At 38.8% G+C, this 26,755-nt stretch overlaps 1 protein-coding gene across 1 annotated transcript in view; it reads left to right on the top strand.

The window, feature by feature from the left end:
• CARMIL1 (capping protein regulator and myosin 1 linker 1) overlaps positions 1 to 26,755 on the top strand; it is a 198,592-nt gene that overhangs the window by 126,175 nt on the left and 45,662 nt on the right. Inside the window, exons 19-28 of the mRNA XM_075704739.1 lie at positions 821 to 920; positions 1,010 to 1,064; positions 6,532 to 6,704; positions 8,999 to 9,067; positions 13,502 to 13,595; positions 15,875 to 15,973; positions 18,435 to 18,563; positions 18,827 to 18,958; positions 23,862 to 24,037; positions 26,075 to 26,162. Of these exons, the coding sequence (XP_075560854.1) occupies positions 821 to 920; positions 1,010 to 1,064; positions 6,532 to 6,704; positions 8,999 to 9,067; positions 13,502 to 13,595; positions 15,875 to 15,973; positions 18,435 to 18,563; positions 18,827 to 18,958; positions 23,862 to 24,037; positions 26,075 to 26,162 (1,115 nt within the window). The remainder of the gene's footprint in view (positions 1 to 820; positions 921 to 1,009; positions 1,065 to 6,531; positions 6,705 to 8,998; positions 9,068 to 13,501; positions 13,596 to 15,874; positions 15,974 to 18,434; positions 18,564 to 18,826; positions 18,959 to 23,861; positions 24,038 to 26,074; positions 26,163 to 26,755) is intronic.

Raw genomic sequence — 26,755 nt, 5'->3', positions numbered from 1 at the left:
TTCTCATCTTGCAAACTGAAATTGTAGATGTATGGAATGGAAGAATTCACCTGCTGTGTTTGCCCCTCTGACAGCCAAATGCAGAATTATTTCAGAAGGAGGTTCCTGGTACAGTTGAATGCCCAAGAAAGGTGGGATGGATTGGCAAGTGGAAAGCTTTGGGAACTACTGGCTTAGCCCAATTATGTAAACAGATTGATTGTTATAAAAAAAGAAAGATATTTGACAATTGTCCTGTGGATCTGGATCCTAAGTCACTGTAATCTAGCTAGTGGACTCTTCAAATACACCACTAGTTTGGGAATACAATACTACAGCAAGTTATTTTTCTTACTCAGGAGTAGAATAAAATTTAGCTCGTTTTTCAGGTCATTTTATTCATAGCCTGTTATGTTAGCCTTTTTGCTCTTGAAGGCTTAGAGACCTTGTTGGTACACAGCTCTAGTAAGACTAAATAGCAATTAGCATGGTCTCAAAATTCTGAAAAGAACTTTAAACTCTGCCTGACAATGCGAGGAACCACCCTTGGGTGGTTGGACTACAAATAAGGGACTACGTTTCTCTTCTGTTTTTCTGAGAGGTGCCTTCAATGGCTGATTAGGATGGAGATTATTTTAGAAAAAGCATTTATTCTCGTAGAAAAACAGAGGCAAAAAAGAGGAAAAGATTTAAAAATAGAAGAATGGAAATTTTTCTAGAGCTTTTGGAAATTAGTACATTAATATAGGTACTTGAATAAATATAGCATTAATAATTGGACCCTGTCTGGGTCTTTTGTGAAAATGTGTTTTAATTCTTAATCTAATCTGATTCTTTACAGGCCTAGAATCTGACCTCTCAACCCTTGTAGTCTGGCTTAGTAAAAACCGATCGATAAGACACTTGGCGTTAGGCAAAAACTTTAACAACATGAAATCCAAGTAAGGCTTTTCTTTCTTTTAAAAAAAAAAAGAGAATGGATGAGGAGAAGCTGCTGATTTCATCATCTTCCTAACTTTTCTTCCCTCAGAAATCTCACTCCAGTACTTGATAATTTAGTTCAGATGATTCAAGACGAGGATTCAGTGAGTATCTTTCTGCCTACTATCATCATGTGTATTTGTGCCCTCACAGCCTATTTCTGATAATTTTCTTCACTGTGTTAATTTGCTGCATAAGATTTGAGCATGATTCTGCACAGACACATCCAACATTTTGGGTTTTATTTTTTCAAATAGGAATTTGGATTATGTGTAGCATGTAGGTAAATGTTTCTTAGGGTAGTCTTAGGATCTGTGCTTGTTGAAAAATATTCATTCTAAATACTTGGATGTGCTTAACCTAGTTGCTTTAGGTCTAAATTATACAGCCCTGTAGGCACAAATTTTCAAAACGTTTGTGTCCTGATAGCAGATTACAATGGTAGTGTTCTCTGGGTGGTGATACTCCTGCAACAATGGATTTTTATTTTTCATTTTTTTAATTAATAGAATGCACTGTTTCCTGATAGCTCTTCTTGGGTATTAGTATTTCTTTTGCTTGACAAAACGCAAAGTCACTGCAGTGCTCTCCCCAAACCCCTTTCTCCTTCAAAACATGCAAATAAACTGTTCACTATGCTGTTCTTTACTTCTCCTAGCATGTTAGTCACAGGAGCAATTTCATAAAACCCTTTCAGAGTGCCTTGCTGGGATCCTTGCCCACTTTCTTCATTTCCACCCTCTCTCCTGATTCTGAAAGACTTCTGTGGTTGGCTTTGTGTTCTTGCCTTACTTGGCATCCTAGTTTTGGCTATAAGGGAATCTTAAGATGCTCTGTTACTCTCATGCTTGTCAATCTTTATTCATCTATTCTTAGTCCTTTCTTTCTCCTTCATTCCCCATACAAGTAACAAGCAAGTTCTGCTTTCCTCATTCTCCAGAAATAGCTGACTCTAGACTTCAGTTGTCTGAACACCTGCTATTCCTGTTGTCTTTATTGTCTCACCTCCAAGTTCACGGTCTCCACGCTAACTGCTTGCTTATTTTCTCCTCCCATCTGTGTCTGCACCCTACAATTCAGTGGAGCAGTTTTTACCAGGGTTTCTGATGTCTCCTTCCATACAAGGTCATTACACCCATATTCTGTGTTCATCTTTTCTTACTGCTTAGTTGTATTTGAAGTGATTTGTTAAACTAGTACTCTCTCCTCTCTGTGTCCTCTTAATTGGGATTAGTAGTACTGTTTTTTTCTTGATTCTTTGCCTACCTCCTCACCTTATTCTTTAAAACATGGGATGTCAGTGTGACACAGTGAAGTGCTGCATACAAATACCAGAGCTGATTCTATTTGAGGTAGCACCTGTAATGAAACCAGTAAGTCCTTGTTTGCACAAGTCAGATGGAGCATCGTGCTAAGAAGTATATTGGTAGATCTCTGTATTACTCCTTGTACTAGCCTTTTCATTTTGTGGTGTGTGACCACCTCCTTCTACTCTGTCTCTAAAGGGAATGGTGCAGGGCTGTCTTCCCCTTCTCTTCTTTTTCTGTTGATACTGTACTGAGGGGTGGTATCATCTCATCAGATAGCACCTGCTTCTTCTCTTTGGACATTTGTCTCTGTCCTGCCCTGTATCTCATGCTTCATCTTTCACAGCTATCCTGAAGACTGTTATGTCAAACCAGATTAATCACAAGCAAATGTAATTTAGTATGTTTTTTCTCAATTTCCTACATCCCTTTGCTCTGGTGCAGGTCAACCTTTCTTCCCACTCGGGCCATATCCTGAAACACCTCTTCAACACACTCTATGCGTCCTTTCAGTATCCAAACCATCTTCTCAAGCATGCTGTTGGTTTTTTTTTTTCTATTTATATGACTATCCTGTTCATATTATCTGTTCGCAAGGATAAAAATTTCAACTTTCACCTTATTGTCTCTATTAAGTGTTACAAGCTTCTGTTTATCTTTCCTGGCTTCTGTTTTTGAAGCTTCCAGGACAGAGAAAATGTAGCTGCTAAATTTTGGATGTATCATTCTCATAGCTCTCCCTCCCTTGCATCATCACCTTCAACTTCTTGTGCTCCTTTTCAGCCCATAGGTAATGTCAGCCATTGTTCCACTTTCTGCCTTTGCCACAATTCAGTGGTCAGATGTGCTCTTGTAATTCTTACTCACCGTGTCTGTCCTGAGCTAACCCACAGAACACGCTCTGTAGTCTCATCCAGTTTTCAAACAGTGTTACAATGAAATAATCCACCAAAAAGTTATTTTATTTAGGTACTTAAAATAACTGTCTCTCCTTCATGTCATGCATTAACCTTTGGGATACAGCACGTGATCCTGTTGGTGTTAACCTGTCTCTTCTCTCCCATGTTCTTTTTCTCTTCTTAATGCTCTTCAAGTGAAGGAATATTGTTTCATCAGGTGCTAAAATCAATCTGAAGCATCTCCTAGCAGCTAAAGAGTTGAGGATGTAGACTCTGTAGCACCACAGGAAAAGCATGTGTTGCAGATAGCTGGACGGTCATCACTCTACCTTGAGATAGTACAATGCTTAGAAAATTTTCTTAAGTTTCTAGTTATTTTGGTTTGGTTTTGAATCCTAAATGGGCTGGTCCTTGTTCTGCCATTACCGTGCATTTACTGCCACAGGACATTAAAAAGTAAGGGTGGAACTGGAGAGACCAGGGTATGATGTTGCCTGGAGCATACTGCTTAATCAGTATTGCCTGCAGGCTGGTACAGTTTGGGAACCGTGCATTATCTGTGTGGAAAGCTGAAGCACAAGGCTTTTATCTAAAATAGTCACCTGCCAAATGCTTCTTCCTGTATTTATACACACTTTAAATAGATCTGTTGCTGTGTTAATATGAGTTGTAAGTAAAATGATTTAAACAATCAATAGCTTCATTTTATGACTGTAAAAATACAGCTAGATACAGCTAACACAGCTAATACAGTAATTCTACACAATTTAAAGCAGTAGTAGTAACCTAAACAGCAAAATTCCCCAGGTGTTTAACATAGACAAGAATGTAATGTTTAGATTTGTTTTTTGGTTTTGTTTTGGTTTGTTTTTTTTCTCTTTTTAAGTAGATGCTGTACTGTGCAGGCTATAATAATGTATTCTTATTAGTATTGCAGGAAGTGTCTGAAGCTGTATGCTTACTGTGCCATTTCTTTTCTTCTTGCAAAAATAGATGTTACGCTGCAGGTACAGTGTACATTACCCAGACTGGTAGTCAGTCCTGCATAGGTGCAGAGAATTACTACAGCACTGAATATATTTAGTTCTTAGTCCAGTGTTTGTTGCAGAATTGGCCTTTTGAGGGTTTTTACAGCATTTTTGTTCATAGGAGAACAAATTCAGCTTGATTTAATTCTTAAATGTTTTCCAGCAGGAGTAGGACAAAATCAATGAACACAAAATACAATTTCTAATTCTATTCTTTACTTTAAGAATTCCTCTTCCTTAGTAAGATTGTATTAAGACATATTCACAGTATTGGCAAAGTATCTGTTTTCTGCAGCAGGGACACTGAAGTGCTTGTCAGACTTCTGTTTTCTCAATACCCAGCTAAAACTATTAAGTTGTTAAAAGAAGTAAATGTTTGTAGGTTATGTAGAGTATTTGGTTTTGGTGGGTTTTTTGTTTTTTGTTGTTTGATTGGTTTTTTAAATGTAATGCTCAGATAACTTAATGAATATTTAGCAACCTGTACGTTTAATCCTACCAAGTTACATTCTGATTGTAGTTTGCATTCAGGGCACCAAGCGAGTCCAGAGGTTTTTGCTTCGTGCTCATTGAGTAAATTATAAGGGTAGCTGTACAAGAAAACTAGCAGTTCATCCCCTGCAAAGACACTGCTAATATAACAGGTGCTTACTGTGCCATATGCATATTTCGTATATGATAGTAATGATGTGTAGGTGTCAATCCTTGCAGAACACAGTGCAGAAGCATTTTCAGAGGTGAGAAATCCTTTCCTGGGACAATATTTGAGGTTATTGGTGATTTCTGTCCGAGTGCTGCATGATGCTGCTTTTCTATGAATCTGTGGCAGGTCTTTTCAAACTTGGACCAAGAGCTCTAAATGCTGTTCTAATGTGATGCTAATATTCTTTAGGGTACATAGTGTAATAAAATGGGGAAACACAGACAGATTAAGGTCATTAACATAGTAATTTAATAACTTCCATTTAAAATAAAACCAGCATGTGGCTTGTGTTACTGTTAGACTTTTTAATTATAAACCTGCTGTGCCTCCAAATTTTTATGCATTTCCTCATTTATAAGTGCATTTCTTATTGTTGCAAGCTTTTTGGTTATCACTGTAACCCAGCGGTGTCTGGAGGCTAGAGTCCCAATGTATAGCAGGTACCATGCAAGCATCTTGGACCCCGGAAGGTGTGCATAGTTCACCTGGTTTATTTATATTAATCGGAGCTTTAGGCATTTACTGTAGGTGCCATGGTTCATCCTTACGAGACGTTGATTTTCCCATGCTGGCAAGTTGGAGATTTTAGGCTCCTAAAATTCATCCTCCAATACATGCCTAAGTAGCTGTATAAAGACCATACACTCCTCTGTATGAACTCACACTTGAGCAAGAGAAATGTTTTGTGGAGTTCTCATGTGTCAGCAAAGACAAATGACAATTTTAGCAGCTGTAATACCTCTGCAAGGCATGGTGATGGATAGACTGTAGTTCTTAAGCTCCTACCGTTGAGTGTTGGGACACTGAGAATGGAGGGAATACAGGCATTTTTAAAAGAAGTTTTCTTAAGGCTTAGAGTGTGACTTGCAGGAGCCCAATAAAGTAGTTTCAGCTTAACATAGTGTATTAAAAAAAAAGTTACATAAAGATATTGTAATCACAGGTGTCAGAACACCACTGTGAATAATGTCCATTGGCTCACTCATTTTAAGATACTCTTCTTACTGTTTTTAATTTCAATCCTGCTACAGTTTTCTGTCTCTTTCCTCCCAAATGTCCATGCCCTTAGTTGAAGGAACAGATACGCAAAATCACTTCTAAAGTTGAAGGAACAATAATAAAACAGTTTAAAGGAATTGCTTTTGTTTTAACAATGTCTCAGATCCTAATTTGTCCTTGGATAAAGCTCTCAGTCTGAGGGAGAGGAGGGGAGTGCTAGATATTTTTATTTCTCACTGACAGGGAAGGATGCTGGTTAAGCAAAACCCACTGGACACCAGAGGTTGTCTTGTGAAGCTGGTTGTTGCTATCTTGCCTCTTTTCAGGTTCCCAGTGTATTCTGTACTTAATAGGACACAGAAAACTGGAGGCACTGTCACTTAAAAATACTTCTTTTTTTTTTCCAGGATGTTGAAACTTAATCTGTGTGTGTGTATGTGTTTGACACCTGTGCTGTAAGTTGTTGACTCCCAATTTATCATGTGTTGTAGGATCTGCAGCAAACACAGAAATAACTCTTTGATGCTTACTGCTGTCTCCAAGAGTTTGGGGAACTTGTAACTTCTTTTGGTTGATGTGTGAGGAATGAGTGCATTATCAGTTGCTGTTATCAGTGCCTTTTCTGTGCTCCACAGCCTCTGCAGTCATTGTCCCTCGCAGATTCCAAGCTGAAGACTGAGGTCACCATCATTATTAATGCCTTGGGCAGCAATACTTCTCTTACAAAAGTGGATATTAGTGGAAATGCCATGGGAGATATGGGAGCAAAGATGCTTGCAAAAGCCCTACAGATAAACACCAAGCTCAGGTAAGGGAAGCATATTTGCAGTAAAAGATAGAATGGCTTAATAATACTGAAGATGTTGTGTTACTGTCAAGCTGTTTCTCTTCAGAACCCTTCTAGGTACAGCCACTTTATAGTGTCTCCATTTGGAAAGATTCTCATCCTTAAAAAAAAAAAAAAAAAGCCAAACAAAAAACCAAAAAAAGCCCCCACCAAAACAAACAAGAGAAGCAAATTGTCTCTGCAAAAACATTTCCATAACTGAAACCAGAGAAAATTACATTTTCTAAATTTAAACAGAAAGACCTCTTGTTGGAACAAGAGAGCTCTAAATTTCCTGGAATCATAGGAAAAAAACTACCTTGTTAAAGAGCTCTGGATGTCATCGCATCCAGTGTCCTTCTCAAAGCAGGGCCAACTTTAAAGCTATACGAGGCTGGTCGGGGCCTTGTCCAGGCAGGTTTTGAAGGTCTCCAAGTACACAGATTCCACAGTGTGTCTGGGAACCCTGTTCCAGTGCTTAGCCACTCTCTTCTGTTCTGCTCTCTCTTTTCTACTGGAGGCCTTCCCAGCAGAGAAAATTCTGGTACTTGGCTGGGGAACTAAAGTAAATTATTCTTTGTCTTCTGGAGTATCGGTTTGTAGGAGAACTAAGAGCATGTGGAATTCAGAATGGGTAGCAGCATGGACCATCCGTCCTTCCCCTCTCCCCTGCCCTGCGGTGCTGATGGACCTTGGCATCTCTTCTCTGCAACTTCATCCACCTGACAACTTCACTGCTTTTTAGCACACGTCTGGCACTGATGGCTTGAGAGTATCACTTTTTTTCTATCCAGCATGTGATTAGCAAACAGTAAAACCTTCAATCAGCCTGAATCTGGATGGGGACCTCTAAATATGTCACCATCATCAGGAAAGCTAATCCTTACTCCTCTTGTCAGACTGTGCAGATGAACCTTCCTCAGTGTATTGTCTGTGTGATGAGACCACTTTGTGCCTGGTCTCCAAGCCTTTGTTCCCTGGAGGATAAGAAATTCCCCAGAATGGTCCTGGCTATTTTGTTCAGAAGCAGGGATCCTAGTCTTTGTGTTGCTATGCCCAAACTGAATATTGTAAATGTCAAGAAAACACTGGAGAGGTGGTTTAGGTTTACTGAATATATTAACCTGAAATGACCACAGTACCTGAAGAAATAAAGCCTTAACAGCTTTCAGCATGACAGACTGAAATGTTCCACAGTACACTGAGTGTCACAGTTGACATAATGTCAACACAGCCTATGGTGTGATTACAAACTGAATAATGCAATGGTAACTGGCTCTGCTTAAAATGTTATCAAATCACATCCAGGTAGAAATATAAACACACTTTCCAATGACAAAAATATCCAAGATTTGACCCTAAGCATATCTGTTCTTTGCAGAGTGGGTGTAGAATCTCTCTTCCTTACCTCCATCTTTCCATCTAAAAAACAAAGGGATAATTGCAACAGCAGAAGGGTGTCAATACCTCTGAAACCCTGCCATCTATCTTTTTTTTTCTTTAACACCAGAAATCTTTGTTTTTGTACCTTTTTTTTAAGAACAGCTACAACTAGTGCTCTTGCACAAGCAAGATTTATCCACTTGACTGTCTCTTCTGACTACTAATGAGATCTTTGAACATGTGTTTGCAAATTGCCAGGCAGTCTGCTTGAGTGGTCTAAACTGGGGGAGGAGGGGGAAGGCTTGATCACTCTTATCACTATTGTGTATTCAAAAGAGCTGCAATTTATGCACCTAACCTAATGGCTTATACTGGCAGCTAGTTATGTTGCATGTGGAATCATGTGTGATGAGCAAGTACAGGATTGAATACACAATAGCCTGCAAATTTTGACCACCAGTCAGCATGAATTTTTTAAATACCTTTTTCTATAACTGTAGCCATGTAGCCTATGTAGAACAGAGATTGATTATTTACTGAAGTTTTCTTGGGTTTCAGTGTGGGCTTGCAAAGCAGACTTTTGAACTTTATTTTTGATGCTATTCCTGGAAAAAGCTGGAATTTTATCTCCAAATCTTTCTATAAACTGTATTTTAGAAAAGTTATGATTTTATGTTAATGATGGAAAATATAGTACAGAGTCCCCTTTAAAGAAAGGGAAAATGAATTTTGTAGTGTCTTTGTCCCTAATTTCTGTTATTTAAAGGTTTTAGCATATAACCACACACAAGTTTTTAACATGTTGCCTTCCACTATACAATTTTGAACATACAGCACTGTGTTATTTCAATATGCAAAGTTTTTTTCTCTTTCTTCTCCTTCCCACCTCCCAGAACGGTAATATGGGACAAGAATAACATCACTGCGCAGGGCTTCCAGGACATAGCTGTGGCACTGGAGAAGTAAGTTCTCAAGCAACTGAATGACTGATGAAGAGGCCAAAGACTTAGATCCTGGATGAGCCGAGCAGCTGCAGTTCTCACCGCAGTCAATATGATTTGAAGATGCTGAGTGCTCTCGATTTTAAGCATCAGGGTGCTTAACATAAAGGAAAATGTATGACTTTACATCCTTCAAAAGGATAGGAAGAGGCTCTGTGTCTCTTTTCATCCATACTCTGCTATCAGCATTAAGGCCATTGAATTCTGCTGTTAGCATTAAAATTCTGAATTTGGGAATATTTTCCCTTTTCTTCATTCTCTTGTGTTGATAGCATGCAGAAATTCTATTCTAGTCAGTGAATGAAGCTGTATATAATAACAGAAAATTACTGAAGCATGCCTTTGTGGTCTGACTTTTTTTTCTTTCCCCCAGCAAGTTGAAACTAATAGCGATGATCTCAGGAACTGCCGTTGTTCATTGTAATCACTGTGGTCTGGGTCATTTTGCTTCCCTGAGCTTACTCACAGTTGCAGCCATTACCAGTGATAAATGCTAAATGACTTTCATCTCTCTCCATCTCCATCACATTTCTTTATATGTTGTTATTACTTTTCTTAAGAGGGAAAAATTACAGATTTAAATTAAGCAGCAGTTGCAGTTGTTTCACGTCATTAAATCCCTCAGAGAGGAACAAAGGCTCTCTTTAGAAGGTGAAGGTAACGTACAATTGCTAGTTTCTAGACAAGATGTCTTGCAAAACCGTGTAACTACTTAGGGAAGCATTTTAACCCTCAGAGGGGTTGTGAGGCTAGAGCTCATAAAGTTACTTCTTTTATGAAACTGTTGTAGTTTATATACTTGGTTTCAAAATGAATTCAGTTGCACTGATGGGGGAAATTATATAAATGATGTATAATTAAGCAAATCATCTTGGAGTGATTCCATTGATAGTAGTGAATAATAATTTGCAAAGGTTATTTTTCAGCTTGCAGACATTTCTCTTTTAGAGAGCAATAGCATGTGCGTTTATGAGAAATTCTGGTAGAAAAGAAAATACGCTTATTTTCTGCTTAGCGTCAAATTTACTTTTCTCTTCTGAAGTGCTTGGATGAGTAAATAGAAAGGGGGAAATCCTAAGGCAAAAGCAAATCATCTAAGCAGAAATCCTACAGATAATGATGTGACATTGCACTTTGTTGAGGTGACATTTATTTAGCTTGGAAGCTGAGGTCATTTTATGTCTCCTCTAATATTTTAAAATTGTTAAAATCATTGACAATATCACACACTAAGCCATAAGCAACAAAGATTTAGACTTCCAAGAGACGGACTGTCAATATTGGCTGAAAACAATTAGCCTTTAAACAATCCATCTCGAAGACATATTGAGAACATCCTGTACCATATGTTTCCTAAAAATACATGAAACCATCAATATTCTGTAGGAAAGAATTGTTGCTCAAAATGGAATGAAATATACTGAAGATGCTTGGGGGTATGTGTGTTGTGTGTGTTTTTTTGATTTTGTTCTTAAGAAAAATAGTTATATAGTAAACCACAAAAAAGAAGAAAGCTAGGCTTCCATAGTGTGATGAGGAGGTGGAGGAGAATTGGGAGGAATTGTAACAGACTTTAAAACAGGCTCAAGTAATCTGAAGATTGTTTTTACCCCTCCTCCCAGCTTTTCTTCATCTGCTTAAAGCTGTGTGAAAATGTTGTTCCTGCAAGGGAATTCCAGGAGCTTGGCTTTTGGCAGAGATGCCCCAAGGGTGTCCCAGCCAGCCGACCTGAGATGCTGAGAGGATATTCGGTAGAGTCTGGCACAGGTGTCAGTTCAGGAGAGCATTTGAGAACAGTGGGCATCCTATTCAGCCTGGCCATTAAACAGGGTTTTGCATCTCAGTAATTTTGACATAAAAGTAAGCGTGTGCTTGTGTGCTTTGCAGCCTAGAGCCCACTCTGTTGTAGAACTGTACGGTATTGCCCCATATTCATTTCTAGAAGATTTTTTTTTTTCTGTATGGACAGACTGAAGAAATAGCGCAGGTTCTAAACTCTGATGGGAAATACTCGGATTTGTTAGAGACATTTACAGTGACATGAAATTCACATACCCAAGCCTGCAAAACAGAGGATCTTATTCCTTTTTTTTAAAAAATAGGCAGTAAAATCATTGCTCTGCAGCAGAAGAGTGTATGTCATGAATGGAGCAGAAGTTACTACAAGGGAAATAATGCTAGATGAAACGTAGGGCTGTTGTCATACATGCTGTATGTAGAGGGAGAGACAGGAGGTTTTTGAGACATCCTTTCCAGTCTCTGAGCACTGCTCTGAAATTTAACATCCTTTAAATATAGCTATTTTGCCAAGAGTATTAATGTGTTATGAAATTACTGGATTATTGAGTTGGTAAAGAAATGTGCTCCATTACAAGAGACAAGTGGGGAGTGTTAATGAAAAGAAGAATGGAAGAATATTTTGGACTTCAAAGGAAACAGAAAAATGAAGTGTGAAGATAAATGTTGCTCTGATGATCAAAGTTGAAAAGCAAGCTTTAAATTCTTGATTTTTTTTTTTTTTTTTGCCCTTGAGAGCTGGTTAATTCTTAGATGAAAAGAAAGTAGCGTTCCCATACAATGCTGTCTGTCCAGAAGGAAACCAAGTACAGAGACTTCCTTAGGGTAGTGGTCTTCTAAAGTTCTGCCTCTGTGACTGTGTGTCCATGAAATCTGCTTGCCTTTCATTTTCTGCCCTTCCTCTGTGTGTGTGCAGTAAGGAGGGTGCACTAAGCCTTGACTAAATTGAATTTAGCATATAATTACTAGCATGAGAGCTGGCAATTACAGATTTCAATGAATGTGATGTATTAAATGTCAAACAGCTGCAGAGATCCTTGGAAATCTACCTTTGTTTCTTTTTAACTAAATAAGTACCTCACCTGCCAGGTAGTAGTCAGGCAATCAGCAAGTTCTGTAATTATTATCTGTCTTTGAGCTCAGTCTCTTTGACATTTAAAAATTGTCCCCGTGCTGGTGGACAGCCATTATTCTCTGTTTCATATTACATGAGCACACATAACAGGGCCTGTATAGTCGGCACAGAACTTTTGAAGGATAAGATAACTAGAAAGAAAAGTTAATTTTCTGGCTGTGATAAAGTAGGCAGATGAACACTGGGGAAGGACAGGGACCTTGCTGACTCCACGTGAGTAACTGTCTGCCACTGACAGCTATATATTGCCATGTTTACGTTGGGGAAGAAAAGTAGAAGTCTTCCATTATCATTTAAGATTAAATGTTGGGTAGTATCAATGCGGAATCTGTGTGTTTGGCAGTTCAAAAGACCGCTGTCCTTCAGAGAGTGGTGTTTCATGTGGCTAAGCAACTGGTACGAGAGGAAATGAAAGAACCTTGGAATTTCACAGTAGTTAAGGTGTCTGCTGTTGGAGTTAGTGCATGTAGTGAGGGATGGGTCCATTGAAGCCAATGGAGTTGACTCAGTTGAAATTGTCAACTTCAAAGTGCTCAAAAATAGATGGTTCCAACCATATTCATGTGGCTGTGAATGGAATAGGAACAGACAGTTAGTGGGATGTTTGCAGACAGCTGAAGGAGAAGGAAGAGATGTTTGCAGGAAATTAAGGCTAATTGAAAATAGGAAGAATAATTTCCTTTCCAGGTTTTAAGAACTTTCTGCTCTTTTTGTTTTCATTTATTCAAATCTGAAGGTGTGTGGACATACCACTGCATGTAGCATTTTAGGTTTAACTGTGCCATGCTAGCCAATTTATGTTCTCAGAGTTTAAATACAATTTTGACTCAAAACCAAACCCCTATCTTTATTCTCATATCGCAGCAGATGGACAAAGCTATGGAAATATTTTGTAAACAAATAAGTAAAATGCAGGGAGCAACTGTCTGCATAAAGCAATGTGGAGATGCTACTTTAGCTTTTATTAAAAATTCAGCAAGTTTCTTCAAATTGTTGTAAACACAAGAAGTTATTAAATAGTAAATTTTCAAAACTCAGTCTCTTAGTTGCTACCTGTCTGTAAATGAATGTTCCATTTAGACTTAGATCTGATAGAATTGCCAGCAGGCACTGACACTCCCTGTTCTGTTTTGATATAGAAAAAAGTAATCCAACCTTGTGTGCAAAAGTACAGGGCACAGCTAGGCCTTTAATTGACAGCCACTGGGCATTGGCCACTTAACTGCATTTTTTGCTTTTCAAAATCTCCACCTCTATCTAGTGGCCAAAAAGAATTAGCAGCAAAAAGGAGCATGCATGCCTCCAGTTAGTCCACTTAGAAATGTGAAAAATACATTCTTGGTACCTTCCATGGACAAGCTAGATGCATCTTATTTCTCCCTTCTGGTTTATTCTTCATAAAGAGGTACAGTATTTAGGTTAACTTTTACTATTAAAAAATATTTTCTTTTATTTTTCTTTAGGAATTATACTTTGAGGTTCATGCCTATACCAATGAATGATGCTTCCCAAGCACTCAAAACAAACCCTGAGAAAACAGAAGAGGCACTGCAAAAGGTATTGCATATACCACCAACATACAGAAATAAACCCACTAAAAATAAAGTAATAATTTTAAGTGGCTGTGATTTCATGCTTGGCTGAGTAAGAATTATAGGCTAGATTCATGGACTGTTTGATTTGCATGGACATATACATGGTAATCAAGTGCTGCAAGAGCATGTAAGGCTTTTTATTCCAAAGAATGGTCGGAGTGAAGGGGTGATGGAATGCAATTGTGTAGTATCAAAAAGTCATAACTAAGTGCGTGCAAGCTAGACCTTGTATTGCTGTATGCATAACTATGGAAGGGAGAGTTAGGAACTGGCATGTTTGTTACATATGTGCTTGCATGTATTCCCATGTGCGTAGAATTACTGGTACACATTTTTTATTTTGGCATAAAAAGTGCAGTCAGCGCTGTACAAGACAAAGGATAATCTTTAATTTGGGGGAGGATAAAAACATTTACTGCCTGTGGTACAATATGTACGTATAAAATTCACACACTGTGTTGCCCTAAATAAACAACTGCACCAACATGTTCCTTTGGATGAAGAGGTGTTGACAGTATCTGTAGCTGTTCCACTTGCATGAGTTATAAAACTCCCAGCTGAGTTTTAATATAGTAAATCTTGCAAGCTCCAAATGAGCCTCCTGCTCAGTCAGAAAGCATACAGTTCACATCTCTTTAATGAGTAGTTTTCCTTCAGCCAGGGTAAGGTCATAAAAACCTTATAAATAGTTCTTGCAGATAACTGTGATTAAAAAGCAAATGTCTATGATCCTTATTAGTAAAGAAATTTTCAGTAAAGTGATTCTCACAGGGAAAAAGTGCTGCTAGTTAGTGCCTTTTTCTTTGATGCATGAAAATGATCTAAATTCTGCTTTAAAAAATCTGAATCATGGGGGACGGACATATTTCTTACATCTTATTTAATATAATTGTAGATAGGTTCATATCTGGAATGATAGATGCATCTCTGAAAAAAATATGTGAAGCTTCTGGCCATGGGGATTTAAATTCTGTGTGTTAATTAGGCATTACGTACAAAGAGCATTTTCTTTTATTAATTTCAAAGCTGCTAAAACCGTTTGGCCCTGAGTTTGTTTTTAACATGTGTGGTTCAGGCTTTCTTTACACAAGACGAGGAAGTTCTCTCCAAAAAAAGGTAACAGTGTCTGAAGCGGCGCTGTGAATGCAGCTAATTCCATGCACGCAGAAATGCCTGCCCACACCGACTGAGCTGTTGTGCCCGGTGCAGGGACACCTGAACTGACTGACATCTCAGGAGGGTCCGTAAGCTTCAGCACACCACAGCTTGAGTACCATGAGAGTGCTTCTGGCCCTGGTCCAGCACCAGATGGACATAGTAGCTAACCTCACGGGCTCCGGTATCTTTGCAGGATGCTTTACTCACAATCTGGGCAAACTGGATAAACCCTGCATTACTGTGGGGCATGGTCAGATTGTTCCAGTTCTTGCTGCTGATGCAGGTTTAGAGGTGACCATGAGTCCCTATTAGTCTCTGCCTTGCAACCTGCTGGCCACTCCACCCATCCTTTTCCCCTCTCTTCCTTTCAGACCAGATCCATCACCTTTGATGAACCTTTTACAGTTTACTAGTAGGGTTTTTTGACTTGACTAAGTTTAGTAGAGCCAGGTTAGGGGGTTAGTCTATGTGCCATTAAGCTGGCTGATGGTAGGCATTTACTGCTGGTGACAGTTGTGGTGGGCTGTGACCAGCAGCTGTGGGTAAGAATCACTTGTCTTTTAAGAGCACTTACATACTGCTTAGCCTTAAGTAACTTTGGAGCTGAGGCTCCTGTATCAGTTAGGCACTTCTAGATATTTTATCTTCTCTCCAGACCATACTGCTATTTAAATCTGTGTCTTTGCAGTAGGCTGAATGCATCTGAAAGAAATGAATCGACTATCTTGTGTCATAATGGTCTCTACAATAACACTTTATGGGTAGAGTTCCTTCAAATATTTCTCAAGCCTGGATCTACTCCTTTGTCAGCGTAACTTGCTAAATTGTACAAAATAGAAGACTAATTCAGAAAACACTGGCGAAAGCACAGTGTTTAATGATGTTTCACTAGTCCATGAGTGAATGAATATTTACCAATGTGATTATTAAGCATTGAGACACACAGAATAAGATTTGCAGATAACAAACAAATACTTAGGCAGTTTTTCCTGTCAATCCCCATTTCTGATACAGCAGCAAAATTGAAAGCAAATTACAATGTAGAGAGTCGAATCAGTTTCCTAATCTGACTTTGTTTTTTAGATAGAAAACTACTTGCTTCGTAATCACGAGACCAGAAAGTACCTACAGGAGCAAGCGTACCGGCTGCAGCAAGGCATTGTCACTAGTACCACTCAGCAGGTGAGAACTTGTTCCGTACTGGTACTTCTCAGTGTCTAAAATCTGCCTGGGACAGAGTTCTCTCTCATTCTGTCAGACTAGCTTAAAGCAAGATGTACCTCATGGGTGATACTTCATTTCCCAAGAAATAATAATTATCCATGATAATATTTTTGGAAGGAAAAAAGCTTTTGTGAGAGGGAGGTCTTATGTATAGTAGAACTGTGTAGAGAAAGACCCGAGCTATTGCTGAGTGAACTACTGTTGGAACCAAGAACAGTTTAGTTCATTCGTGCTCAGGAGGCTGACTTTTCAGCAGGCTCTCATCAGTGTGACAAGCATCACCATAAGGCTGTGCCAGTTCTGGTGTCTGAGTCAGTTCCAGTCTCTCTGCCTAGCACTGAGCAACCATGTACACATGCCCTTAGGTACCACCAGAGCAAATAACCTTAGAGAGTAAGTCATCATCTACCTTCTACCTTCAGAACTGTGAGTATCATGGGAAGCTTTACTTAGAGGGAGGGAGCAAAGGAAGGTAGAAGTCTTCCATGCTCTTCGTAGTCTGGACAGCTGAAAAGGCTTCCTGTCTAACACAACCCAAAATACTGCTTGAAGCTGGGAAGCTTTTGTGTTTTGTCAACCACTACCAGGTCTCCTAAATGCCACATGTTGTTCTGGTGGTTTTTTCCTTTCTCTTGAGAGGACTACAAGCATTTTATGTGGTAGCTTACCATTCTCTCTGTTGTAGTGCATTTCTTGCCAGTACTCCTCAGGGTTGTTTTCAGCTCCAGTACACCACTGAAGCAAGGTGATGTAAGCAGAATAGAACTTGTCATGGCCTTTGTTTTAAATTTACTTCCATGTTTGTTTGCATGTGTTGTGTCCCCATGGAAATGGGAGACCAGCAAACAAGAGAGGAATATCTGTTTAGCTCTTCAGCTGAGTCAATGAAATTTCTCTGTGTTCTCTGCATTTTTATTTTTGGTGAATCTTAATTCAAAGTGTCCTTTTTCTACCTGTGTTGTTAAAATTTAATGGGACAGAGTTTTATTACTAGAACCTGAAATTACACTCTCGCCTCTTGACAGAGAAAATGGTACATGGAGATGTACTGGTACTAAAAACTGCAAGAACAGCATCACTTTATTTTATTTTAGTAATTTATCTGTTCCAATGCCACCTTTTTTTCCCCCAAGTTAATAATCTCCATATGAATTAAGTTTAGATCTTTCTATAGTTTGGTGGTTTTAGTTGTGCTTTTCTCCAACAACCACACACATCAAGTTTCAATAAGTGTAATTTATTATTTGGAAAGTAGAGTAAAATCACTCATTTCTCTATTAAATTGTGTACAATAAGGGTGGATTTTAAAAACAGTTTTAAAAGACAGCTGGAAGAGATTCTCTAGTTAGTATGGTGGAATTGCATTATTATTCCCAGAGTGTTTTGGGGTTTTTTTTAGTCCAGCTGTCCCAATGAGACTTTCCACTGTCTAATAATTAATTAGCTTTTTGTACTTATACAAAAAAACCCACCCAAAACCCTTTGAAGACGAAGAGTCATGTGGAGCAGAAAAGCAGCATGCTGTGAAATTATTTCAGTTCTCATTGCTAATAATATAAGATGCTAGAACCCTGGACTTTATATGATGATGACACATGCCCTCAGATGTTGCTTCAAAATGTCAAATAGCCAGTTCTAATGAATGCTGTGTGGGCTGATAAAGACTTTTAACTATTATATCTCCCTGCCCCCTATTTCTTAATCAAAACTGACTGTATGTCAGGCATTCTTATTGGTTTGTCTTGTAAGGATACAGATATACCACCTGCCCTGTATTTGCAGCATGTTGAATGAATTGTGTTGCAGATACAGATGAAGTTCAATTTATCCACTGTAAAAGGTCTGATGGAAACTTCTGCTTTGGTAGTTATAGTTCCCTTGCAACTAGGAATATTTACATTTTGAAAGAATACACCAGAAGCCTGTGCAATTGCATTTTGCTTAGACAGGAGAAATCTCTGTTGGTGTTTGTCAAATGGATAGTGACAGAGCTTTCTGTTACTGTCTGAACTTCTTAACAATTCAAGGACCTTCAGAGCTAAGTGTTAGATATATTGACAACATTTTCAGCATTAAACTTGCTCCAAAAAACCAGAACAACACTTGAACTGGCTAACTTGTTGGTTATTTGCAGTTATCCTGGAGGTAACTGTGGGGGAAATATTCCAAAGTATTTATTTATGTTTTAATGGTAAAGTTTTATTTATTTTTCCAATGTTTAGGTGTGTCTTTATGAGATGCAATGCTTTTCTTCAGTAGCATTGATATACCTCCAGGCTCTGATCATGCATTTCCAGATTAGTACATTGTCACTACAGATCTCATCATGCTACTATTGATTTGCCACCTGGACGGAATTCAGTTTGCATTTGACCAACATTCTGTTGTTTTATCTTTTCTATTTCTTTTGTTCAAGTAGATGATCGACAGAATATGTGTAAAAGTGCAAGATCATCTCAACTCTTTAAGAAACTGTGGTGTGGATGCTGTACAGGAAGATGTCAAATCTGCAGAACGGCTTATGCGGGATGCTAAGAACTCCAAAACAGTAGGTCTTTCCCAGCATACTGGTAATACTGAGAGCAGTTCAGTGTGTGCTTGCAACTTTTCTCTTTTTGGGGAGTTAAAATAACAGTGTGTCACAAAAGAGTATTTTCTTCAGATAATCAGCTGTAGGTAGTATTTCAAGTGACAAAATAATTCTAATTTATAAAGACTTTGATTTAGCAGAGAGATTTCTTCCTATTTGTCTGGATTTGAAGACTGATAGTGATGAGCCTACTTTCTGAAGATATTCTTTCTGTCTTACAGCTCTTACCAAATCTGTATCACCTCGGTGGAGCTTCTTGGGCAGGAGCGAATGGTTCACTCTCCAATCCAATCCAAGAGACACTTGAATCCATGGCTGGAGAAGTCACAAGGGTTGTGGATGAGCAACTTAAGGTCTGTGGATAGTTGTGTTACCATCTTTCACATGCAGAAATAACTAAATCTGAGATCTTCTGTTGCTAAATGCAAATGTGCCACATTTTTTTTTCTCAGTATATTTGGACATAAGCTATCTTTTCATTATTAGTTTCTTATAACTTTGTGCCTTATTATCTGGATACTTAACCTCGTTGGAATGACAAAAAATCCTTCACTGTTTGCAGTGGGCAGAAGGAGCATATACCGTTTATTATCATCTTATCTTCTAGAAGGGGAAGACTTATCAATTGCTCCTTAGTCCCTTAATAAAGGCATCTGTCAAGCACCCTAAAAAGTCTCGTGCCCTGGAGAAGAGTATTCCCTAGTTAAGGTATCCCATTGGAGTGAAAGCTGCTTTTCTGTAGACTCCATTGCAGATTTTTTTTCGCAGTGGCCACTTTTGAGCCTGGTGCAGAATTTCCACTTTTAACTGTTGGGTTTGGATAACTCGTATGTATTGAGAGTGCCCCAAGAATTAGCACAGGCAGCTTTACAGGAAATCTTTTCACAAGTTGCCTGTCAAACCTCAGTTCTTTAAATAGACATCATTGATCTGTAAATATTCTTACCCGTGTGTTCAACCAGCTCTTGCTCAGAAACTTCTACCTTCAGTTATGTTAGATCTATAGTAAGCTATATAATAAGCAAGGAAGAGTCGTCCATATCGCATGTGAAAAGGTATCAGTGCAGGAAGAAGTCAAGGTAGGGAAACTTGAGCAACGGTTGGGATCTGTGTGGAAGCTGATGAATTTAAGAATATGATTCTGAGGCAATTCAGATCAACTTAAGTTTATGATTAAGCTACTTTGCTCATGTTTTGCTATATTTAAACTTATCAAAGAATCTGAAAGTGAAGGTTGAACTTCCAGTTGAAAAAACATGAAAATCCTTCAGTCAGCAGGAATATAATGAATAATAATAATAATAGCACATTACTAATTACTTTTTTGAAATTAAGAAGTTAATGAGGAGGAAAGTGGTGCTGTATTTTTAGTATTTTCCTCCCTTCCCCCATTATATGAAATAAGGTGAAGATTCTTTAGCACTTTTTTAATTTCTGTGGACACAGAAGTGATTTATCCACAAGATTCTTCCCAGTGGAGCTTCTAGGCTATTATTGGGATGAGAATAGTCAGGTCAGCCCTTCATGCAGGGCTCATGCACTTAAATAAGTCCTGTACATTTTGGAGAGTCTTATAGAAGTGGGGAAAAAAAACCTCTTCAGCATTTGGAATGTTATTTATAGTTCCTGGCATAAAATTGAGTTAATGGTCTACCATTTATGCTTTTACACATTTACAGCTAAAGGCACTTTAAATCAACCATTTTAACTTTTACATTTACTTTTGATTTGTGTGGCGCTAAAGTTTAAGTGCCTTACAAGAAACTTATAAAGTCATAATGCTCTTTGTATATTCTAACACTAATTTTTATTAATTTTACACTCAAGACTGAAAGGTTTTCGTTTAAGTTCTATGGTGGTGTACTTTGTGTAAAGGAGAAAATGTTGAACATGGATTAGGATTTTTTTTTCCCCCCCAGTTTTTTAGGTCAATTCAAAACATCATATGCAGTTTATTATTTATGAAGATAGATAAGGGAGCTCACATAAGTACTGTTCTTTCTGTAATTGTTGGGGGAAAAGCATCCTATGTGCTGTAAGTGGAGTTTTGATTTTTAGCTTCCATAGCAACCAGAGCTTGATTCTAGGAAGAAGTGTTTGGAAATTGGGTAAAGTCAATGAACACTCTTCAGGCAAGTAACAGATTTTTTTTTTAACCTCAAAGAAGGGAAGCAGAGGGAAGGAAGAAGTTGAAATAAGGAAAAGCAACATCTTTGACTGACTTCAACACTCACTCCATATTGGTAGCTGTGAATTTCCATCACTGAAAGGTTTTGGGATGGAAGTAGGGAGCGGGGAAAGGTTTCTGTAGATGTGATAAGTCATGTGAAATCAACAGTTGAAATCCGCCACTGAAGAAATTACGTTCAGTTGTGCACTTGAAGAGATCCAAACTCTATTTAACTTTAAAATTGCACATTTCTCTGAGTATTTTGAGTAAAAATTAATTTTTACATTTTCAGGTAAGGTCTTTAGTCTTTACTCCTACTTCCCACTGACACCTTCATGCAGCATTTCTTCACATGATCCATTTTGAAAGACCATGCCTAGACTGCAATTGTAATTCAACATAGCAAGTCTTTATAACTTTTATGATTGTGATCCATCGGTAACTCCTGGGAGGCTGAGTGTGATTTTTCAAGGCAGACTGCACAGCTGCACCACTGAATAAATGCCATGGGAAAAAAATGCATGTGTCAGAAATCTTCATTAGTAGTTTACCTGGCTCAGTTGTTTCTACCATTGAAGTTCTTCATCCTCCATGTGGATATGGCCGCTGGGGCTTGAAAGGCTCTTCATTAGTGTTACGGCCCCAGAATCTGCTTGGGGATTGAAAGAGGGAGTGCGGGAGGAGTCCTTAAAGTGCGGAAAGCTTGGGAACCCAGAAACAAGCTCCATATTAGCTATAATGGCAGTTGTCCCTTATACCTGTAAATCAAATGTTGTAAAGATCAAACTTCCCTGTACACTGTGGCTGCTTCATGCTGCTGTGTTGTCCTTGTGAATCTACACTTAAAAATTATTCAATTAAGAGCTACAGACTGAAAGATGCTGCTTTCAATCATTAAAATTATTAAGCAGTAATTGTGTTTTTGTTTCTTACTCGGTATGTACATATGAAGAACGCCAGTTATGGTAGGGCTGCGCAAAGAGAAAAAAGCTCTGATAAGATGGAGTTCAGCCTGAGTTCAGTCACTTACCTGTGGAATGAGATTGAGAAGAAAAAGGGAATAGGTAGAGCTTTCAAGGGGTGCAGTTCATTATTTTTGTACAATTTAGAAGCACCTAGGTTAGAGAGGGGCTTACCTACTATCCCATTCCAAGGAAACTACGATTTTGTTTCTTTTTTTATTTGTAAGTACCTTTTCCTGTTTGGTTATCAACCTTCAGTCTTACTGGAGATGATTTGGCCCATTTCAGTAAACTTGGCTCTGTCCTGTTCCTCTCTTCTTTCCACTTTCCTTTGGATTTTAAAAGAAACTGCTCAAAAGCTGCACATGATATGGCATATGTTGAAAAATCTGACATCTTCTAATAGTTGCTGCTTGTCCCACTTGTTTAGAGGATTCGAAGTTGGGGGAAATGGGTGTCTCACTGCCACTTTGGAAACACGTTAGCCCGAGGAGACCCCGTGGTCATTGAAATGCCGCGGTGTGACAGCTTCAGCGTGCAGAGGGACCAGCTGCCAGAGAGAACCATCTGCTTACTGATCTTTTCTAAGTAGCATTTCATGCTGGGAATGGACATAGAGAGTTTGTTTTCAAATCCCGTGCTGATGAGCCTTGACCTCTTGCAATCTCTGAAACAAGTTACTTGATGGGAAATTAATTGATGGTTGAACAGCCTTCTGAAGATACCCAAAATAGATTTCCCGAGTTGCTGGGACTGGAGATGGAGTAAGGCGGATATAGGAGAGAATTGAACAAAGAACAGTTTCCAGTCTTGTCAGAAAATAGTGCTTTGTGTTTATCAATAAACCTGTTTTACTCTACACAGGGTACATATCGACATGTCGATAAAACAGGATGAATTTAAAACTTAGTTTTCCACATGACGGGCTGATTGGTTTATACCTTCTGTGGTCCTACCTAACCTTTTTGGATACAAAAATAGAAAGCAATTAGAGGAAAGATGCTTCAGTGATACAGGGCACTAGTAGTGTTTCTGTGTCTCATCCTGATCCCTGTGTGTGTACATTAGAGCTTTCCTGCACTTTTCATGACACAAGTCCAAACACGGATGATTATGTGAGGGACTATGAGCCCTTCCCTGTACCTGTAGAGAGGGCTCTTCAGCCTTCTAGTCAGAGCTGGGGTTTGGAAAAGAAACAAGTAGGTGATAAAACAGGATTTAAACCAGAATTACCTTTTCTCACAGGCACAGATAGGAGATAAATAATGCAATTGAAAGGGGATTCATAACATAACTTCAGAGCATTGAGGTATATATGAAAGATTTTTCTAAGAGAAAGTCTAAGAGGGAAGAAGTTGACTTTATACCATCAGCAGGGGAGACCTTATTTTAAGAACAAGAAAGTTGAGGGGGCTGGGGGGATACATGATCCTGTTTCTGGAGTGTGTATGTTTTTTCTTCTGTCCTGGTTTGGGGTTTTGATCAGTCATTAAAAAAGAATAAAAATTGTTGACTGCACCTAAGGTTCACTGTGGACTTCCATGTACGTAAATGAGATCCATGTATTAAAGGTTTGTGTCCACTGCAAATCATATTTGTAGCTACTTCTTAATATTTGGTTAGTATATTCCAGCACTGTACAGCATGCCAAGTTCTCATGAGTCTCCCTTCTTCATATACTGATGCATCTTACAGATTGGCAGGTCTGGAGCATTGATGAGAATTGCTGATTCAGGGCACAGTTTATAGAGCGAAGGCAGCTGCAGCAGAGCATCCACTGCTTCTGCAGCGTGCAGAGGCAGCAGTGGTGGCTGCACAAGGGAAGCTAATTTATTGTTCTGACAGTTAAACACACAGAGATGTAAATGTTTCGTATTTGAAAAGGCAGACAAGTAAAGTTGTGGGTAATTTTCAAAACAAGGATGTTGTTTCTCCTTAGCTTTATTTTGTAAAATGCCTTTTATATGGCAGCTGGATTGCAAAATGGGTTGGAAATTATGAAGAAAGACTGTAAAAATTACAAGTCTAAAAGTGTCATAGTGCTATGCACCAGGATAATGCTGTGATCGTCCAGCTAGTGAAAATCTCAGTACCTGATGTTAGCTTTTGCTTATTGTGCTGCAGACGCTCCTTGAGTCTATGGTGGATGCAGCAGAAAACCTTTGCCCAAATGTAATGAAGAAAGCTCGCATCCGTGAAGACCTGATTGAGGCTAGCACTGAGAAGATTTCCATCCCACGCACTTTTGTGAAAAATGTCCTCTTGGAGCAATCTGGAATTGATATCCTCAATAAAATTAGGTACTATGAAAGACTAATCTAACAAAATTGGTTATAGAATTTGGATTTTTGGGTTGCGTGTATATGTGTGTTTGTGTAGTAGAAGATTTTTGGAATGCTTTTGTGACTCACAAGAAACTGTATTAAGGCATTCAAAGAGCAGGAAATTGTCCTACATGTCTGGTGAACTTAGTTCGGGAGATTCAAATATTTGGAATCTCCAGGGATGTTAACTTGATCGTTAATGCATGTGCTTCAGTTTCATTTAGTAAGCATTTTGGTTTATGGTACACAAATAACATTTTCATGACAGATACATTTTTTAAACCTATTTATGTTCTCAGGTAACACTGAATTACTGTAATAGAAGGAAATTGCGTTTATTTGCTTTGAGTGTTAACAGTGCTTTGTCTATTGCTGCATTTGGTCTTGTCCTGTAGCTGTAGCAATGACTTTAAAACTTTGTGTGGGAGTTGTGCACAGCAGACAGACATACTTAAAAAATGGAAACTTGGATATTCAACCCACAAACCTGGAGCAGAAACAGTCACCCTAAACAGCTCTTAGTTCGCCCTTTAAAAACAAAGGGGGAAAAAAAAGAGTTACCCAACCTTTTACTGCATCTTCTTTTTTATATTAAATACATACTGGAGAATATATTTATGCAGTATAATGTGGCTGACCTGTACTTAAACCTTTGCAGTTGCCATCATTTGGCTAAGGAATCCTTTCTGCTTGCTGGAAAAGCATGTTATTTTGCATTGTGCTGCTAGTATCTTTGCAGAAGAAGAGAACAGCAAGACTTAGAAATTAGTTTTGCAGAGTGCAGCAGAATTGGCAGGAAAAGGTGTTAAAGACTTTAGCTATGCCTTCAGAGTATTTAAAATGGTGCAGGGAGTGAATTTCCTTCACTTCAGTCCTATCAAACAAATCTTGACACTGAGGCAATAATAGTCCCCCTTCCACATGTAGAAGCTGCAACTGTCAGTGGGGTGAGGGTGCCACCCTGTCACCCTTCCTGCCTTAGATTATTTTAAATTAATACCTAGGTAACTGAGGGAAATCCTTTCACTCTCATTCTCTTCCCACTGTGGCTTGGCCACCATTCTACCTCCCTATGAATTGCATTACTTTTCCAAGGAGTTTCTTACCTTTTCCCCCAGGCTTTCTGCAGCAGTAGTGCTAGCCCCAGATAGAAATAGCTTTGTTAATCCAATGCAACTCAGTCCACACATAAAAACCTTAAACCAAAATCATGTTACTTGCTGGCAAGTGCCAGCTGAAGCAGTTGGCCTTGAAACCATAAGGCAGGAGAGATGGAGCTTGGGGTTGCAGCTCGGACATACGTGCTTGTCAGCTGCCCTCCGCAGCCTGAGCCTTTTGTACTGTGGCCAAAGATGGGACACCCAGGGAGCAATTGAAGGTACACGTTTCCTTGATAGGAAGTTACCAGTGAACCTCAATTCAGTGTACAGGGTGTGTCGGTGTTCCACGTATGTCTGTGTAATGGGAGTGGCTGACAGGAAGTTCTTGAGACAGCAAGTGGTTACCTAGAGCAAAAAGAGGAATCAAAGTTGTGATGGCAAAGACTGGAGAAGCAGCATTGTACAGTTGTCCTTCAGCTGGCAGACAAACAGAAAAAGGAGTTGAGGAAATGAGTGGATTGTAGTTGTTCAGTGTAGTAGTGTTAAACAGGCAGCACTGTCCTAATCCCATTCATCTGAGATTCGTGTTTCTCTGACTTAAGTGGCGGAGTGTTCCTTACTGAGTTTCACATGTGTTTTTTATTCAGCTCCCTTACCCAGATGTTTTCATTTCAGCTCTTAGAAAAATGTTAGAAGCAGGTTAAATATGGTACAGAAGCTCTTGTGTTTATTGTGTGATTCATGAGTTTATTTCTGAAACCTGCAGTCATGTATCCTGACACACTCTAATGTTTTACTTCAAATAAAGTGACAGCACTGTGGATAATCATCGCGCTGTTGAACATGTAATAAAGACAAAATTCTCCTGCGTGAATTAAAAATTTCTCTGTCTCGTTTTTTAATCCTCACACAGTGAAGTAAAGCTGACAGTGGCTTCTTTCCTGTCTGACCGAGTTGTAGATGAAATCCTGGATGCGCTTTCCCATTGCCATCACAAACTGGTGAGTACTTGCATGGTTGATATCTGAATATACGGGGTATCTTAACAATGCCATTTACATTCACGACTTGTTCAGTTTCTCCTTAGCACAGCTCTGTTTTGAAATTGGTCTTATTTTTGTTGGCATCACTGACATAATTTGAAATATGATCATGGGACTCTTGCCTCTTTGCTTTCAGGAAAGTACCACCTTGGAAGAGGCTGCATTATATATTTGCCCTGTTATCTTTTGCACTATTGGCAGATCTAAAACTAAAAATGCCATCAGGGTGTAACATTGAGTCATTAGTTAAGAACAGTGCCAGTACTTGTCCTGGTGAGCTGATAAGGGTTGGCTGCTCGTGAAATGAGAGGTAACATTTCATTCTTTAGAGGAGAAACTACTGAGACCTTCTTCCCTGAATGAGTACATCTTGAGGCTACCTCAGAAATGTAGGTATCAAGTTTGAAGAGAAAGGAGTAGAAACATAGGAAAGGAAACACTGTTTGTTATTTGAAGGTGCTGAGTAGAGTAGAAGAAATAAACAACTGTGTATCCACCAAAAAAACATTTTTATTTCTAATGCAATGGGCCTCTCTAAGGAGAATCCAGTA

Source organism: Pelecanus crispus, chromosome 2 (genome assembly GCF_030463565.1).
Source record: "Pelecanus crispus isolate bPelCri1 chromosome 2, bPelCri1.pri, whole genome shotgun sequence".
Classification (NCBI taxonomy): domain Eukaryota; kingdom Metazoa; phylum Chordata; class Aves; order Pelecaniformes; family Pelecanidae; genus Pelecanus; species Pelecanus crispus.
This window is presented reverse-complemented; position numbering and strand designations above follow the sequence as displayed.